This window comes from Tamandua tetradactyla, chromosome 2 (assembly GCF_023851605.1).
Source record: "Tamandua tetradactyla isolate mTamTet1 chromosome 2, mTamTet1.pri, whole genome shotgun sequence".
NCBI classification, from domain to species: Eukaryota; Metazoa; Chordata; class Mammalia; order Pilosa; family Myrmecophagidae; genus Tamandua; species Tamandua tetradactyla.
This window is the reverse complement of record NC_135328.1, coordinates 169,008,014-169,024,439: the sequence shown is the minus strand read 5'-3', so window position 1 is coordinate 169,024,439 and position 16,426 is coordinate 169,008,014. Positions and strand designations below refer to the sequence as shown.

General features: G+C 36.4%; 1 protein-coding gene and 1 non-coding gene across 6 annotated transcripts in view; both read left to right on the top strand.

Moving 5' to 3' along the window:
• Positions 1 to 16,426, top strand: part of ZYG11B (zyg-11 family member B, cell cycle regulator) — a 198,561-nt gene that overhangs the window by 145,668 nt on the left and 36,467 nt on the right. For 3 of the 5 annotated variants that reach the window (XM_077149621.1, XM_077149624.1, XM_077149626.1), the window contains 4 exons: positions 4,560 to 4,659; positions 4,913 to 4,963; positions 6,741 to 6,902; positions 7,015 to 7,062. In XM_077149621.1, coding sequence (XP_077005736.1) covers positions 4,560 to 4,659; positions 4,913 to 4,963; positions 6,741 to 6,902; positions 7,015 to 7,062 — 361 coding nt within the window. The remainder of the gene's footprint in view (positions 1 to 4,559; positions 4,660 to 4,912; positions 4,964 to 6,740; positions 6,903 to 7,014; positions 7,063 to 16,426) is intronic. The other 2 variants (XM_077149622.1, XM_077149623.1) reach the window with 2 other exon arrangements.
• LOC143675341 (U7 small nuclear RNA) lies at positions 10,829 to 10,890 on the top strand. The gene has a single exon (XR_013171568.1). It is a non-coding gene; the product is annotated as a U7 small nuclear RNA (small nuclear RNA).

The window sequence follows — 16,426 nt, the reverse complement described above, 5'->3', positions numbered from 1 at the left end:
TTAATGGAGAGAGACTGAAAGTATTCCCTTTAAAATAAGGAATGAGCAAGTACCCATTGTCACAATTGTTATTTAACATTGTACTAGAAGTCCTTGCTAGAGTAGTTAGAGAGAAAAAAGAAATAAGAGGCATCCAAATAGGTAAGGAAAAAGTAAAACTTTCATTATTCACAGACTACATGATCCCATACTTGGAAAATCCTGAGAAATCTACAACAAAGCTACTTGAGTAAATAAATATAATATAGTGGCAGGATAGGAGATTAATGTACAGAAATCAGAAATGTTTCTGTATAACATATTCTGTACCTAAATATGGACATAATCAAGGAAAAAATTCCATCCAAAATCACAACCAAAAGAGTCAAGTATCTGTGAAGCTTATGTAGTTAGCAGAGAAGCTTAGCCTACCTATAGGCATACCTAAGAGTTACTTCTGGAGAACCTCTTTTGTTGCACAGATATGGCCTCAGTCTCTCTAAGCCCAATTATGCAAGTGAAATCATTGTCCTCCCCCTTACATGGGACATATCCAGGGGTGAAAGTCTCCCTGGCAGTGTGGGAGATGACTCCCAGAGATGAATCCAGACCCGGTACTGTGGCATCAACAATTCCATCCTGACCAAAAGGTGGAAAACAAGTGTAATTAATAAAGTATCAGTGGTAGAAGGAGTTCAGATAGAGTCTAGAGGCTACTCAGCAGATTGCTCTTATGCAAACTTCATAACCTGCCAACCCAACCAGGACTATTCCAGCCAATCCTAAAGAATACCTAGGGCAAAATATAAGATTCCATAAGGGTTCCATGCACTAGAGTAACTTTCCAGAAACCTACAACTTCCAGATGGGTCCCTGGTCCAAATAAGTCCTGAAACCTAGCCCAGCCTCTAGAACATCAGATAGTTCATCTCCCTACCCCATATAAGTGACAGACCCTTCCAATATCAAAAATTTAGAATTGCCAGAGCCCAAACACCCCTAAAGAGAGGGATGGAAGATCAAAAGTGATGGTGGAGTTATACAGAGAAGATAGGATTAACAAATGCATATGAATGTTGAATCATTAAATTGATATCTCTTTTAGCCTCCAGTATTTTAGAGTAGCTAGAAGTAAAAACCTAAAATTGTGAAACTGTAACCCATGTCAAAGTCTGAAATATGTTCTGCAACTGGTTGTGGTGTTGTGCTTTGAAATTTATAGCTTTTTTGTATATATGTCATTTTCACAAAAGTAAAAAAATTGTGATGCTAAAAAAATATATATAAGCTCTCTAGCCTCTTATATTCTGGAGCAGCTAGAAGCAAAAATACGAGAGAGATTGTGTGGTAGCCTATGACAAAATCTGGGATCTGTCCTATAACTACTTGTTGAAGAGTGTTTTGAAAACTATTGCTTTTTTATTTCTTTGTTTGTATATATATTATACTCTACAATAAAAAAAGTTTAAAAAAAAAAAAGAATATAAAAGAAGAACCAAGTATCAAGGAATAAGCTTAACCAGGGAAGTAAAGGACCTGAACACAGAAAAGTACAAAGCATTGTTAAAAGAAGTTAAATAAGATCTAAACAGATGGAAAGCTATTCCATCCTTATGGATAAAAAGGTTGAATGTTGTTAACATGTCAATCCTACCTAAGTTGATTTATAAATTGAACACAATACCAATAAAAATTCCAGCAGCCAATTTTGAAGTCTTGGAAAAGCTAGTTATTAAATTCATTTGGAAGGGAAAGAAACCTCAAATAGCTAAAATTATCTAAAAAAGAAATGGGAGGATTAACACTTCCTGACTTTAAAGCTTATAGTTGTAAAAACAGCATTGTACTAGCACAAAGATAGAAGTATTGCTCAATGGAACCGATCTAGAGTTCAAAGATTGACTACCAAATTTGTGATCAGTTGGTCTTTGACAAGGCCCTCAAACCTACAGAATTGGGACAGAGTAGTATCTTTAGTAAATGGTCTTGGGAAAACTGTATATCCATAGTTGAAAGAATAAAAGAGGACACATATCTTATACCTTATACAAAAATTAACTCAAAATGGATCAAAGACCTAAATATAAGAGCCAGTACCAAAAAACTCCTGGAAGAAAACATAGGGAAACACCTTTAAGACCTAGTAATAGGAGATAGTTTCCTCAACTTTATACCCAAAGCCCAATCTATGAACAAAAAAATAGATAATTGGGAGCTCCTCAGAATCAAAAGCTTCTATGCCTCAAAGGACTTTGTCAAAGAGATCAAGAGGCAGCCAACTCAAGGGAGAAAATATTTGGAAACCACACATCAAATAAAGGTTTGATATCCCATGAACATGAATAAATTATACAACTCAGCAAAAGGATAAACAACTCAATTATAAAATGGACAAAAGATAGGAATAGACATTTTTCTGAAGAACAAATACAAATGCTTAAGAAGAACATGAAGAGATGCTCTTCCTCTTTAGCTGTAAGGTAGATACAGTTTAAAACTACGATGAGATAGCATCTCACACTTGTAAAAATGGTGCCATTAAACAAACAGGAAACTACAAATGTTGGAGAAGATGTGGAGAAGTTGAAACACTTATTCACTGCTAGTGGGAATGTATAATGGTACAGCCACTATGGAAGACAGTTTGGTGGTTCCTCAGAAAACTAAATATCGAGTTGCCCTATGATCTCACAATACCATTACTCAGTATATACCTAGGAGAGCAGAAAACAGTGACATGAACAGACATTTTTCACATTAATGTTTATAGCAGCATTATTCACAGTTGCTAAAAAATGGAAGCAGTCCAAGTGTCCATCAACAGACGAGTAGATAAACAAATGTGGTATATACATATGATGGAATATTATGCAGTAGTAAGACAAAATGAGGTCCTGAGGCATATGACAACCTGGATGAACCTTGAGGACATAATCCTCAGTGAAATAAACCAGAAGTAAGAGGATAGATAATGATCTCGATATTATTACTCTGGTAAAGATGTCAATGTCAAGGTTCAAGTGAGCTGAATGAATTACTCTGGATAATAGGCCAAGAAGTGATCAGCTCTGAGATGGAAAGTCGGTGCACCTTCCTCTATCATTTTGCTCTAGGATGATCTGGATGAAGATTTGGGGACAGATGGGAAATGTGATCTGCCCGCATTACCCTCACTCCTCCCTCCTCTCTCCCTTCTCCTTTCCTCTCTCTTTCTCTTCCCTCCTTCCTTCCCTAAAAAAATAAAATAAAATAAAAATGAAGAAAAATAAAGCAGAATAAACAAGTGCATTTATTTTTATTTAAGAAAAACACTAAGGAGCACTGAGAAAGCAATGATAAACTTTTCAGGGAAAACTCAAAGGACGTGACATTTAAGCTGAGTTTTGAAGAATCAGACAGTGAGTAAAATAATCAGATATATTCTTTGGTGTCATCCTGAATTCTCTCCTTATCTCACACCCCACATAATGGTCCTTTGGCAAATCTAGCTCTATTTTCAAAATATATTCAGAATTGATCATTTATCTTCACTCCCACTTCTACAACTCAAGTCCATGTGAATTCTCTCCTGAATTATTGCTTAAGCCCCCAAACTTCCCTCCTTGCTTTTCCCTTCCTGAAGTTTATTCTAAATACAGCTGATAGAATAATCCTGTTGAAACATAAATAAGTTCATTTTACTTCTTTGCTCAGAATCCTCTAGTGGCTTTCCATCTCATTCAGAATAAGAGCCAGTTCTTTACTAAGGCTCTGTATGATCCCTTGTTACAACTGACCTCTCTTTCCTACTGCATCTCTTACTACTCTTCCACTTGTTCTCTCTGTTCTAGCCTCACTGGCCTGCATGCCATTTCTCAAAACCTCCAGACATACTCCCACTTCAGATCTATTGTATTTCCCATCCCCTCTACATTAAATGCCTTTTTCTTCAATATCCACATGGCCGGATCTCTTACTCCCTTGATAGTTTTTTTTAACTTTTTTTCTCTTGGCATGGGCAGGCTCTGGGAATCGAACCCAGGTCTCTAGCATGGGAGGTGAGAATTCTGCCACTCAACCACCATTGCACTGCCCTCCCTTGATAGTTTTAACAAGAACTTCCTTAGCCACTCTATATAAAATCTCAACATTTCATATCTCCTCTTTCCCTCCTTTTTTTTTTTCCTCCATGGGATATATCAGTACCTAATCATACCATATATCTTACTTATCTGGTTTAATATCTATCTTTCCAACCAGATTTTAAACACTGTAAGTGTTTGTAAACAAATGAATGTTCTTATCATGCCAAGTACTATGAGAAACCTAGAAAATACTTAAATTATTTGCTACAGTATAGAGCTATGTTATAATTTTGGGAGATGAAATGCCAGATAAACAGTTTTGTCCTTTTCCAAACTGCTGCTCCTTTACAAAATATTGGTCAGAGTTAATAAGGCATTCTCTCCAAAACATTAAGTGTAATTATTATTCTCTGTTAGTTAAGGGGAATTTTCCCTTTTCTTCTCACCTCCTAAATTCAGAACTGAAGCTCTGAGACTATGCTCACTTAATTTGTGAAATCTTTTGTGCATTTTCAGGTTTGAAGCAGCCAAGCTCGTCATGCAATGGCTCTGTAACCACGAGGATCAAAACATGCAAAGGATGGCAGTTGCTATCATTTCTATCCTGGCTGCCAAGGTACCTAAACTCTTGCTGGGTAGTTTTCTGTAGGCAAATGTTTCTTGTTGCAATTACCATTTTCCTCAAAATCTGTATGTCAGAGAGATTAGGGAGCCTCTCTGTCAGTTGCTTATTCAAGCTACATTCAATATGGTAGAATTCCAGGATGCTCAGAGATTTTAATCTGACCTTGGAATCTATTACAGTGAATGATATTGAACTCACACCAGTGGGTTCTTGGACATTCACCTTATCTTCTGCTTGTTTGCAGCTTTCTACAGAGCAAACTGCACAACTTGGTGCTGAACTCTTCATTGTTAGAGTAAGTCTGTTATCTTCTTCACACAGGCCACTAGAGAGATTTTATTTATATGGTTCTCAGGCAATGTTTTGTGTCTTCTGACATCTTTTATTAACAATTTTGTTTTTTACTTCTAAAGTATCTTATACATTTCTTCCCATAGAGGCAGCTTTTATTCCTTCACAAAGGGGGAAAGAACCATGTATTCAAGTAATCTAGGGTCTAATCATGTAAACTCATTTTGTGAATGTAGGCAAATTACTTGAGTCATTGGTGCCTAAACAAGCCTTAAGATCCCATCCTATCTGATTCTAAACGCCTATACTTTTTATTATTTATGAAGAAATTGTGGAGTATTTACTATAGACAAGATTGTGCTCAATGCTTTGGGGAGGAAAATAATTTAAAGAACTTTTATATGACTTTACTTACATATCAGTTGAGGAAATAATATAGTGAGCAGTGAAAAAAATTTTTTTTTAACTTTTAAAATAGAGTAGATATAAACCGTATCTTAGGGAAGACTAGCGGCAAAAAGTCCACCTAGGAGCTTCTTGTCACAATCTTTGCATAAGGTGTTTGAGCAGTAATTGTAGATGGAAAAATCAAATGAGTGACTCCCTTTTTTCTATGACTTACAAATTATATATATAGTGAGAAATTATATATATAGTGATAATATATGTAGCAATACAAATTATGTAATGATTCATCTGATGAATATGTATAGAGTACCCATCAGGTACCTGCCACTTTACTAGATCTTGGGGGTTCATACTGAATTAGATATAATTCCTTCCCTTAAGAAATTCACAGTATAGCAGAGAAAATAACTATTTAGACATAGTTTAGTATAATCTAATTGAGTATAATAATAAGGTATGAATGAAAAAAAGTAATGTAACAAGAAGACAAGTCTCTGTGGTATAGAGTTGTTTCTATGCTGTTGACAAATCTCTGTTTATAAATTCAAATTCTACCACTTACCAGATGTGTGATTTTTTGAGCAAGTCACAGACTTTCTTGGGGGTGATAAAAAATTCTTTATACAGCTATTACGATTAAATGAGGAGGAAAGAAGTATTCATTGAAAGAGGAATATATGTTAACTACCTAACACAAAATATATATTAGATGACTAGAAAAGGATGCTGATTTTTTTAACTGTCTTTAGGGATGATATTTTAGTTTTAAAAATGACTTTAATTGCTATTATATGTCTTAGAGTCATTTTGACTGGTAGTATAAAGAGTCAGAGATTTTAAGGAAGTAGTTTATTCATAAGCTTTAGGGAAAAAGCAAGCTTAGTTTAAGCAGAAATTTATGGTATTAGTGATATTGACGATTGTGATAGCTAATATAAATTTTTTTTTTTAGTTTGTGATTTTTTCAGGTAAGGAAACAAAAAATTAGAGAGGTAAGCAAGTTTGTGCAGCTTGTTAGAGGCAGAGATCATATTTAAGCTCAGTCAGCCTGAATCTAGTGCCACATTAAACTATTAAGATACCTCATTGTACTTAGATGTTTGTGTTTCTTACATTTCTTCCCATAAATTTATATAACTTTTAATATTAACAGTTGTCCTGAGCTTTAATCATTTTGTTTTCAAATGTTGTTTACAATTTATCATCATTATAATAAAATATTTATGAGGATCTATATTTTTCTCCTTTTTGAGGAAAAGTCTAATCCCAGAGGTTTTTTTGTTACTTATAAGACCTTGACTGAAAATGCTTTATGCCATAAAACTAATCCTCATGGACTCATGGTTATTACAATTGTATTTTCCTTCTTTCAGCAACTTCTTCAAATAGTGAAGCAGAAAACCAATCAAAACTCAGTGGACACTACATTGAAGTTTACTTTGAGTGCACTTTGGAATCTCACAGATGAATCCCCAACCACTTGCAGGCACTTTATTGAAAATCAAGGGTTAGAACTCTTCATGAGGGTTCTAGAGGTTAGAATGGGAATTTAGTCTACAGTTTGGCATTTATTGATTTATTTGCTTAAGGATTTATCTATTATATTTGTTTCTTTAGGCAGTTATAGTATTCCCTTTCTTTTTACAGTCTTTCCCAACTGAGTCATCCATTCAACAAAAAGTCCTAGGACTTCTGGTAAGATATAAATATTTCCTGTTAAGTCCCAAGCCATTTTTCTTTTCCATCTGAAGTTATACATGGAAGGTTGCTACTACGATATTTGCAAAAGTTTAATAACATTAGAAAATATGTACAATATTCTTAAGTGAAAAAATAAGGCTACAAAACCGTGTATCCATATTAAGATTTCAGCCGCATTACACAAAGAAATGAACTCTGCTGCATTGCTGGTGGGAATGTAAAATGAAGCAGTCACTGTGGAAAGCAATGTCGTGATTCCTCAAAAGGTTAAATATAGTATTATCATTTGATGTGTCCACTTGTAAGCATATACCCAACGAGAGTAAAAACAGGATTGTACACCAGTGTTTATAGTAGCATTATTCACAATAGCCCAAACTGAAAACATCCTAAATGTCTGTCAGCAAATGAATGAATAAACATACAATGGAATATTACTCAGCCATAGGAGAAAATGAGCATTAAGACCTGCTGCAACATTGAAGAACCTTGAAAAAGTTATGCTCAGTGAAATAAGCATGATCCATAAAGACAAAAATTGTGTGGTATCACTTATAGTAGATGATTAGAAATAGCAAATTCACATAGATGGGAAGCAGATTACCCTCCCAGTGTAGGGAGGTAATAGGGTAAGGAGTTGTGTTTGTGAAAAGGAAAAAGAAAAAGATAACAGGAATTGGAGGGAGTGGAATGGGTTACTAATTACAAAGTGGCATGAGGCAACATTTTGTGGTGATAGAAATATTTTAAATCTTGATTGTAATAGTAGTAATTACACAGAAACATGCATTTGTTAAAATCAACAGGTTATACAATTAAAATGTGGATGATGCATTTTATTTTCTGTAAATTATACCTTGATAAAGTATTTTAAATAATAGAATCTGAAAAAAAGATTTTAGCCACATCAAACGGAAAAATATATAATATATATTACAAAGTTTAAAAATAAGCATGTAATGTAATGTTTAACAGTATTAAAATATATTGTTAACCTACAAGTGTTCTTAGATGCTATGTTTGGTGGTTAATAATTGTTGCTTTAAAGCATTACTTAAATCAGATGTTCCATAATGTATTGGATATAAGCAAAGGAGAGCCCTTTAGGAGTTTGAGGCAAAGTGAAGAGAGAAGCAAACGTTTTGTTACCTTTAATTGCTACAGCAGGCAAAGGGCCAATGTGGTTAAAACCATGTTAGAACAGACTTCTGCTCTCAAGGAATTAGATCATAGGTGGTATAGATTAGTGAGTTAAAAAATGTAACTTGGGTAGCTCAGTGGTAGAAGTATTGTCTGCAGGAGACCTGGGTTTGATTCCCGGCCCATGCACTTCCCGAAACAATCAAACAATTGAAAAACAAACAAAAACTCAATAAATGGTACTACAATAACGGGATACTCACATGGAAAAAGAATGAAATGTGACCCCCGCCATACAGCATTCAAAAAAAGATAATTAACTTGGTATTTGTTTTCCTAATGCAGAGGTATGAGAAATTGAGAAATAAGGACACACGTTTTCGGGAAACTGCAGGCTGGTATTTAAGGAACAACATAAAAAAGAACCTATATATTCATTTTAGCTGTAGTTATATATGTAATAGAAAATAGAAAACAACCTAAATTCCCAGTAATACAATTATTAAATAAATTACAGAATTTGATTGACTTATTCAGGTTTCATATGACTATAAGATACAGAGATTGGCTCAAGTCACTGCAAGAAGAAAAAGGGAATTCAGAAAGATCTCATAGGGCTTTAAAAATGCTTCTTTTTAAAATTTTAACAGGAATACCTGGTTATTTTAACTAGTGAAATAGTACAAAGATACAAGTTGTGCTTTTTTTTATTAAACATAACCACATACAAACACAAACTTTCTTACATATGATCATTCCGTTCTTGATATAGAACAATAACTCACAATATCATCACAGTTATATATTCATCGTCACGATCATTTCTTAGAACATTTGCATCAATTCAGAAAAAGAAATAAAGAGAAAGCAGAAAAAAATCCAAACATACATACTCCTTACCCCTGCCTTTCATTGATCACTAGCATTTCAATCTACTAAATTTATTTTAACGTTAGTTCTGCCTATATTTGTTTTTAACCCATGTTTTACTCATCTGTCAATAAGATAGATAAAAGGAACATCAGACACAGGGTTTTCACAATCACAGCAACATTGTGAAATCTATATCATTATACAATCATCTTCAAGAAACATGGCTACGGAAACATAGCTCTACATTTTCAGGCAGAGCCCTCCATCCTCTCCACTACATCTTGAATAACAAGGTGATATCTACTTAATGCATAAGAATAACCTCCAGGATAACCTCTTGACTCTGTTTCGAATCTCTCAGCCATTGACACTTTGTCTCCTTTCACTCTTCCCCCTTTTGGTGGAGAAGGTTTTCTTATTCCCTTGATGCTGAGTCTCAGCTCATTCTAGGGTTTTCTCAATCCCTTGATGCTGAGTCTCAGCTCATTCTAGGATTTCTGTCCCAAGTTGCCAGGAAGGTCCACACCCCTGGGAGTCATGTTCCACTTAGACAGGGGGAGGGTGGTGAGTTTGCTTGTTGTGTTGGCTGGAGAGAGAGGCCACATCTGAGTAACAAAAGAGGCTCTCTTGGGGGTGACTCTTAGGCCTAAATTTTAAGTAAACTTGACCTATCCTTTCTGGGGTTAAGTTTCATATGAACGAACCCCAAGACTGGGGGCTCAGCCTATTGAAGCTCTGTTATTATTTGATAAACTTTTAAAATGTTTATGTCCTTTTGAGTAATTAATCTGTTTGTAATTATGAAATGACCTTTTTTATCCCTAGTAATATTCTTTGCTTTGAAATCTACTTTGTCTGATATGAATGTGGCCACATCACCTTTATTTTGACTATTGTTAGCATAATGTATCTTTTTCCAACTTTTTACTTTATATTTTAAATTTGAATTTCAGAGAAACAACAAGTAGTTTGTATTAGAAATATCTCCCAAATATTACATGAAACATTCTTTTTAAAATTATTAGAGAAGTTGTAGGTTTAAAGAGAAGTCATGCAGAAGATAGAGTTCCCATAACCCCCCTCCTCACACTTTTCCCTATTGTTAGCTCTTTGGATTAGTGTGGTACCTGTGTTAGAATTGATGAAATAATATTATAATCACACTATAAACTGTAGTTCCTGGTTTACATTAGGTATAACTGTGTAAATGGTCTTACAGTTTTTAAAAATTTCACTCTAAAAAAAAATTGTATTCTAGCAATATACAACCTAAAATTTTCTCCTTTAACCACATTCTAATATATTTTCAGTGGAGTTGATTGCATTCATGATGTTGTACTACAGTCACCACTATCCAGTACCAAAACTTTTCTATCATCCTGTGTAAATATTCTGTACCAATTAAGAATTAACTTCCCATTCCCTACCCCAACCCTGACCCCTGGTAACCTGTATTTTAGTTTCCAACTCTATGAATTTGCTTATTTTAATTATTTCATATAAATGAAGATCTTGCAATATTTGTTGTTTTGTATCTGGCTTATTTCATGCGACATGATATCTTCAGGGTTCATCCATGTTGCTGCATGTGTCAGAACTTCTTTCCTTTTGATAGCTGAATGATATTATACCTAGGACAGGGATTGCTGGGCCATACAGTAATTCTGTGCTTAACTTACTAAGGAACTGCCACTCTGTTTTCCACAATGGCTACACCAATTTACATTTCCATCAAAAATGAATGAGCGGGTGTTACAGCTCTTTTAGAATTTGTCTAGCAGGTTTTCTGGCTTTAGCCGGAAAACCCTCATAAAAAAAAAATGAATGAGTGTTCCTTTCTTCATATCCTCTCCAATACTTATTTCTTTTTTTTTTTAATAGTGCCCATTCTAGTGTTTGTGAGATAGTGTCTCAGTGTTGATTTTTTAATGTTTTTAAATTATAGAATATAACATATATACAAGGCAAATAGAGAAAAAACAATAATTATCAAAGCACACTTCAGCAAGGAATTACAGAACAGATCCCAAGGTTTGTCATGTGCTACCAGTCTACCATCTCAGATTTTTCCTTTTAGCTGCTCCAAAACACTGGAGGCTAGAAGGAATATTAATTCAGCAGTCATATATGTTTGTTAAATCTTATTTTCTCTATTACACCTCCTCCTACTTCTCTGATCCCTCTCCCAATCTCTAGGGATCTTTAGGCAATACCTATTCTGACTTTTTCATGTTGAGAAGATGTGTCACACTAACGTGTAGGGGTATGTAATCAATCGATAATCTTGGAGAGGCTAATCCCACTGGGTTTCAGGTTTTATCTGGCCTAGGAAGCCTCTGAGAATTATAGGTTCCAAGAAGGCAAACTTAGTGTATGAAACCTTTATAGAGTCTCAGTTTGAGCCCTAGCTGTTCTTAAGAGTCAGCAAGAATGATGTTGGTTAGGGTTTAGCAAACCATGGCAATTAATACTATCTAACTCAAGTTTGCCTAACAGTAACATCACAAATAGTCTCTTGACTCTATTTGATCTCTCTAGACACTGATACTGTATTTTGTTATGATTCTTTTCCCCCTTTGGTCCAGAAGGCATTGTTGATCCCACAGTGCCAAGGCCTGACTCATCCCTGGAAGTCACGCACCATGTTGTCAGGGAGATTTTTACCCCTGGCTATCATGTCCCACATAAGGGGGAGGATAATGATTCTCCCTGCAGAGTTGGACTTAGAGAGAGAGAGAGACCACATGTAAGCAACAAAACCACATGTGGTTTCCTGGAAGCAGCTGTTCAGCCCTGTTATGAATAGTCTTATCTTCTCCCTTACGGAAATAAGTTTCATAAGGGGAAGCTTCAAAATCTAGGACTTGGCAAAAAATATTTATTTGGTACAAAATTTATATTTTGACTACTATATTTCCTAATATAACTTATGTGGACAGCTTAATTGAACACCATTAAGTACATGGAACCTTAACTAGGGCATGAGATTTTGTCGGTTTGTCTAGAGTGATGCCTTGATAAATCTCAGAAGGATTTGAACAGTGAATAAAAAAGTATTTACAAAGTCCCCTTGGGGGAATGATGAGAAAAGGGGAAAATTCAAGTTTCCCAAGTAAGTGGAGAATTCTGGATATTCTTATAAGCAGTGGGGACAACCAAAGCAATAGGCCGAGCCCCCAGTCTTGAGGTTTGTTCATATGAAACTTAACCCTGCAAAGAATAGGCTAAGCCTACTTGAAATTAGGCCTAAGAGTTACCCCCGAGAGAACCTCTTTTGTGCTCAGATGTGACCTCTCTCTCTCAGTCAACATGACAAGCAAGCTATATTTCTGTTTCTGAAATACCTTCGGCCTGAGCTCCGTGGGATTTGAACTCTGGGGCTCTCTCTCAGCCAACACAACAAGCAAACTCACTGTCCTCCCCCTCTCTATGTGGGACATGACTCCCAGGGTGTGGACCTTCCTGGCAACATGGGACAGAAATCCTAGAATGAGCTGGGACTCAGCACCAAGGAATTGAGAAAACCTTCTCAACTGAAAGGGGGAAGAGAGAAATGAGACAAAATAAAGCGTCAATGGCTGAGAGATTCCAAACAGAGATGAGAGATTATCCTGGAGGTTATTCTTATTCATTAAATAGATATCACCGAGGCGCCAGTATGGCAGCTTAACAATGTACACGTTTTAGTTCATCCTCCAGAACAACTACTAAATAACCGGAAACAGTACAGAACAGCTCCTGGAGCCACAATAGTGACCAGACACATAGCGTACCCCAGTCTGGACCAACTGGACCAGCTGCGAGTCTCTGGAACCATGAGTTCCCCAAGCCGCGGCGGCCGGTGTCTGGCGCCCCTCCCCCACAGGCGGCTTCCCGGAGGGAAAGGAAAGAGACTCTTAACAGTAGCAGGGACTGAGTCCAACCAAACACCAATTGTGGCATTGATAAACAAATTCTGACTAGTAAAAACAGGCCCCCAGCTCAGGCGACACTGGTCAAGGCAGAGGTCGCTTATTGGGCTAACTGAAAAAGAGGAAAGGGGATGAAACAGGTTTTTGTGGCTGTTTCTACGGAGGCTTGGCTGCCTCTGGATTCAGCAGTGGGACTACTCGGGCTGCAGCTGCCCCAGGCATAGGCAGAAACAGACTGCTTTCAGGGCTATCTCCCACCTGTGCCTCCCCAGGGGAGGGGTGAAGCCCAACTTAGGTGGAATCCCTCTCTCAAGGAATTCAGACCCCAGGGCTTGGCAATTTGAAGCCATTAAAACCAGCCTACAACCTCTCCTCTGTCTCCACCACGCCCCCAGCAAGGAGAGCCTTCCAAAGTTAAAGGAGCCACAACATCTTTTGCTGGTGGGACCCACAGACAGACAAGCACCACATACTGGGCAGGATAAGAAAAACAGAGCCCAGAGACTTCACAGGAAAGTCTTTCAACCTGCTGGGTCTCACCTGCAGGGAAAACTGACGCAGGTGACTCCTTCCCCCTGATAGGAGGCCGGTTTAGTCCGGGAAAACCCGGCTGGATTCTGTAATACCTATTTAGACCCTCCTAAGGGTGGGGAGGGAAAAGGCACCTTACAAGCAGGACAAGAAACAAGAAAACAAGAACTGAAAAATTACCCTCTGTGAAACAAAACTTAAGCTAGAGGCCCAGAAAAAGCTGAACTGAAGGTCAAAGAACAGATAAACAACAAACTCATCTAGCAAGAAAACCCTAAGTAAGAGAAGTGAAAGCAATCTCCAGAGTAAACTAATTAAGGTAATTAAATGTCTAGACGCCAGCAAAAAATAACAAATCACACCAGGAAAATTGAAGATATGGCCCAGTCAAAGGAACAAACCAGTAGTTCAAATGAGATACAGGAGCTGAAACAACTAATTCAGAATATACACACAGAAATGGAAAACTTCATCAAAAACCAAATCAGTGAATTGAGGGAGGACATGAAGAAGGCAAGGAATGAACAAAAAGAAGAAATGGAAAGTCTGAAAAAAACAAATCACAGAACTTATGGGAATGAAAGACACAGTAGAAGAGATGAAAAAAACAGTGGAAACCTACAATGGTAGATTTCAAAAGACAGAGGTTAGGATTAGTGAACTGGAGGATGGAACATCTGAAATCCAAAACGAAATAGAAACTATAGGGAAAAGAATGGAAAAATATGAGCAGGGACTCAGGGAATTGAATGATAATATGAAGCGCACAAATATACGTGTTGTGGGTGTCCCGGAAGGAGAAGAGAAGGGAAAAGGAGGAGAAAAACTAATGGAAGAAATTATCACTGAAAATTTCCCAACTCTTATGAAAGACCTAAAATTACAGATCCAAGAAGTGCAGCACACCCCAAAGAGAATAGATCCAAATAGATGTTCTCCAAGACACTTACTAGTCAGAATGTCAGAGGTCAAAGAGAAAGAGAGGATCTTGAAAGCAGCAAGAGAAAAGCAATCCATCACATACAAGGGAAACCCAATAAGACTACATGTAGATTTCTCAGCAGAAACCATGGAGGTGAGAAGGCAGTGCGATAATATATTTAAATTACTAAAAGAGAAAAACTGCCAACCAAGAATTCTATACCCAGCAAAATTGTCCTTCAGAAATGAGGGAGAAATTAAAACATTTTCAGACACAAAATCACTGAGAGAATTTGTGACCAAGAGACCAGCCCTGCAAGAAATACTAAAGGGAGCACTAGAGACAGATACGAAAAGACAGAAGAGAGAGGTGTGGAGAAGAGTGTTGAAAGAAGGAAACTTAGATATGACATATAAAATACAAAAGGTAAAACGGTAGAGGAAAGTACTACCCAAACAGTAATAACACTAAATGGTAATGGATTGAACTCCCCAATCAAAGCACATAGACTGGCAGAATGGATTAAAAAACAGGATCCTTCTATATGCTGTCTACAGGAAACACATCTTAGACCCAAAGATAAACATAGGTTGAATGAAAGTGAAAGGTTGGGAAAAGATATTTCATGCAAATAACAACCAGAAAAGAGCAGGAGTAGCTATACTAATATCCAACAAATTAGACTTCAAATGTAAAACAGTTAAAAGAGACAAAGAAGGATACTATCTACTAATAAAAGGAACAATTCAACAAGATGACATAACAATCATAAATATTTATGCACCGAACCAGAATACCCAAAAATACGTGAGGCAAACACTGCAAACACTGAAAAGGGAAATATACACATCTACCATAATAGTTGGAGACGTCAATTCTCCACTCTCATCAATGGACAGAACATCTAGACAGAGGATCAATAAAGAAACAGAGAATTTGAATATTACAATAAATGAGCTAGACTTAACAGACATTTATAGAACATTACACCCCACAACAGCAGGATACACCTTTTCTCAAGTGCTCATGGATCATTCTCAAAGATAGACCATATGCTGGGTCACAAAGCAAATCTCAACAAATTTAAAAAGATTGAAATCATACACAACACTTTCTCAGATCATAAAGGAATGAAGTTGGAAATCAATAATAGGCAGAGCACAAGAAAATTCACAAATATGTGGAGGCTCAACAACACACTCTTAAACAACCAGTGGGAAGAAATTACAAGAGAAATCAGTAAATACCTCGAGGCAAATGAAAATAAAAACACAACATATCAAAACTTATGGGATGCAGCAAAGGCAGTACTAAGAGGGAAATTTATTGCCCTAAATGCCTATATGAAAAAGAAGAAAGGGCAAAAATTCGGGAATTAACTGTCCACTTGGAAGAACGGAGAAAGAACAGCAAACTAACTCCAAAGCAACAAAAGGAAAGAAATAACAAAGATTAGAGCAGAAATAAATGAAATTGAGAACATGAAAACAATAGAGAAAATCAATAAAACCAGAAGTTGGTTCTATGAGAAAATCAATAAGATTGATGGACCCTTAGCAAGGTTGACAAAAAGAAGAAGAGAGAGGATGCGAATAAATTAGATCAGAAATGGAAGAGGAGACATAACCACTGATCTCACAGAAATAAAGGAGGTAATAACAGGATGTTATGAACAACTTTATGCTAATAAATACAACAATGTAGATGAAATGGACAACTTCCTAGAAAGGCATGAACAACCAACTTTGACTCAAGAAGAAATAGATGACCTCAACAAACCAATCATAAATAAAGAAATTGAATCAGTCATTAAAAAGCTTCCCAAAAAGAAAAGTCCAGGACCAGACAGCTTCACATGTGAATTCTGCCAAACATTCCAGAAAGAATTAGTACCAACCCTGCTCAAACTCTTCAAAAAAAAAATTGAAGTGGAGGGAAAGCTACCTAATTCATTCTATGAAGCCAACATCACCCTCATACC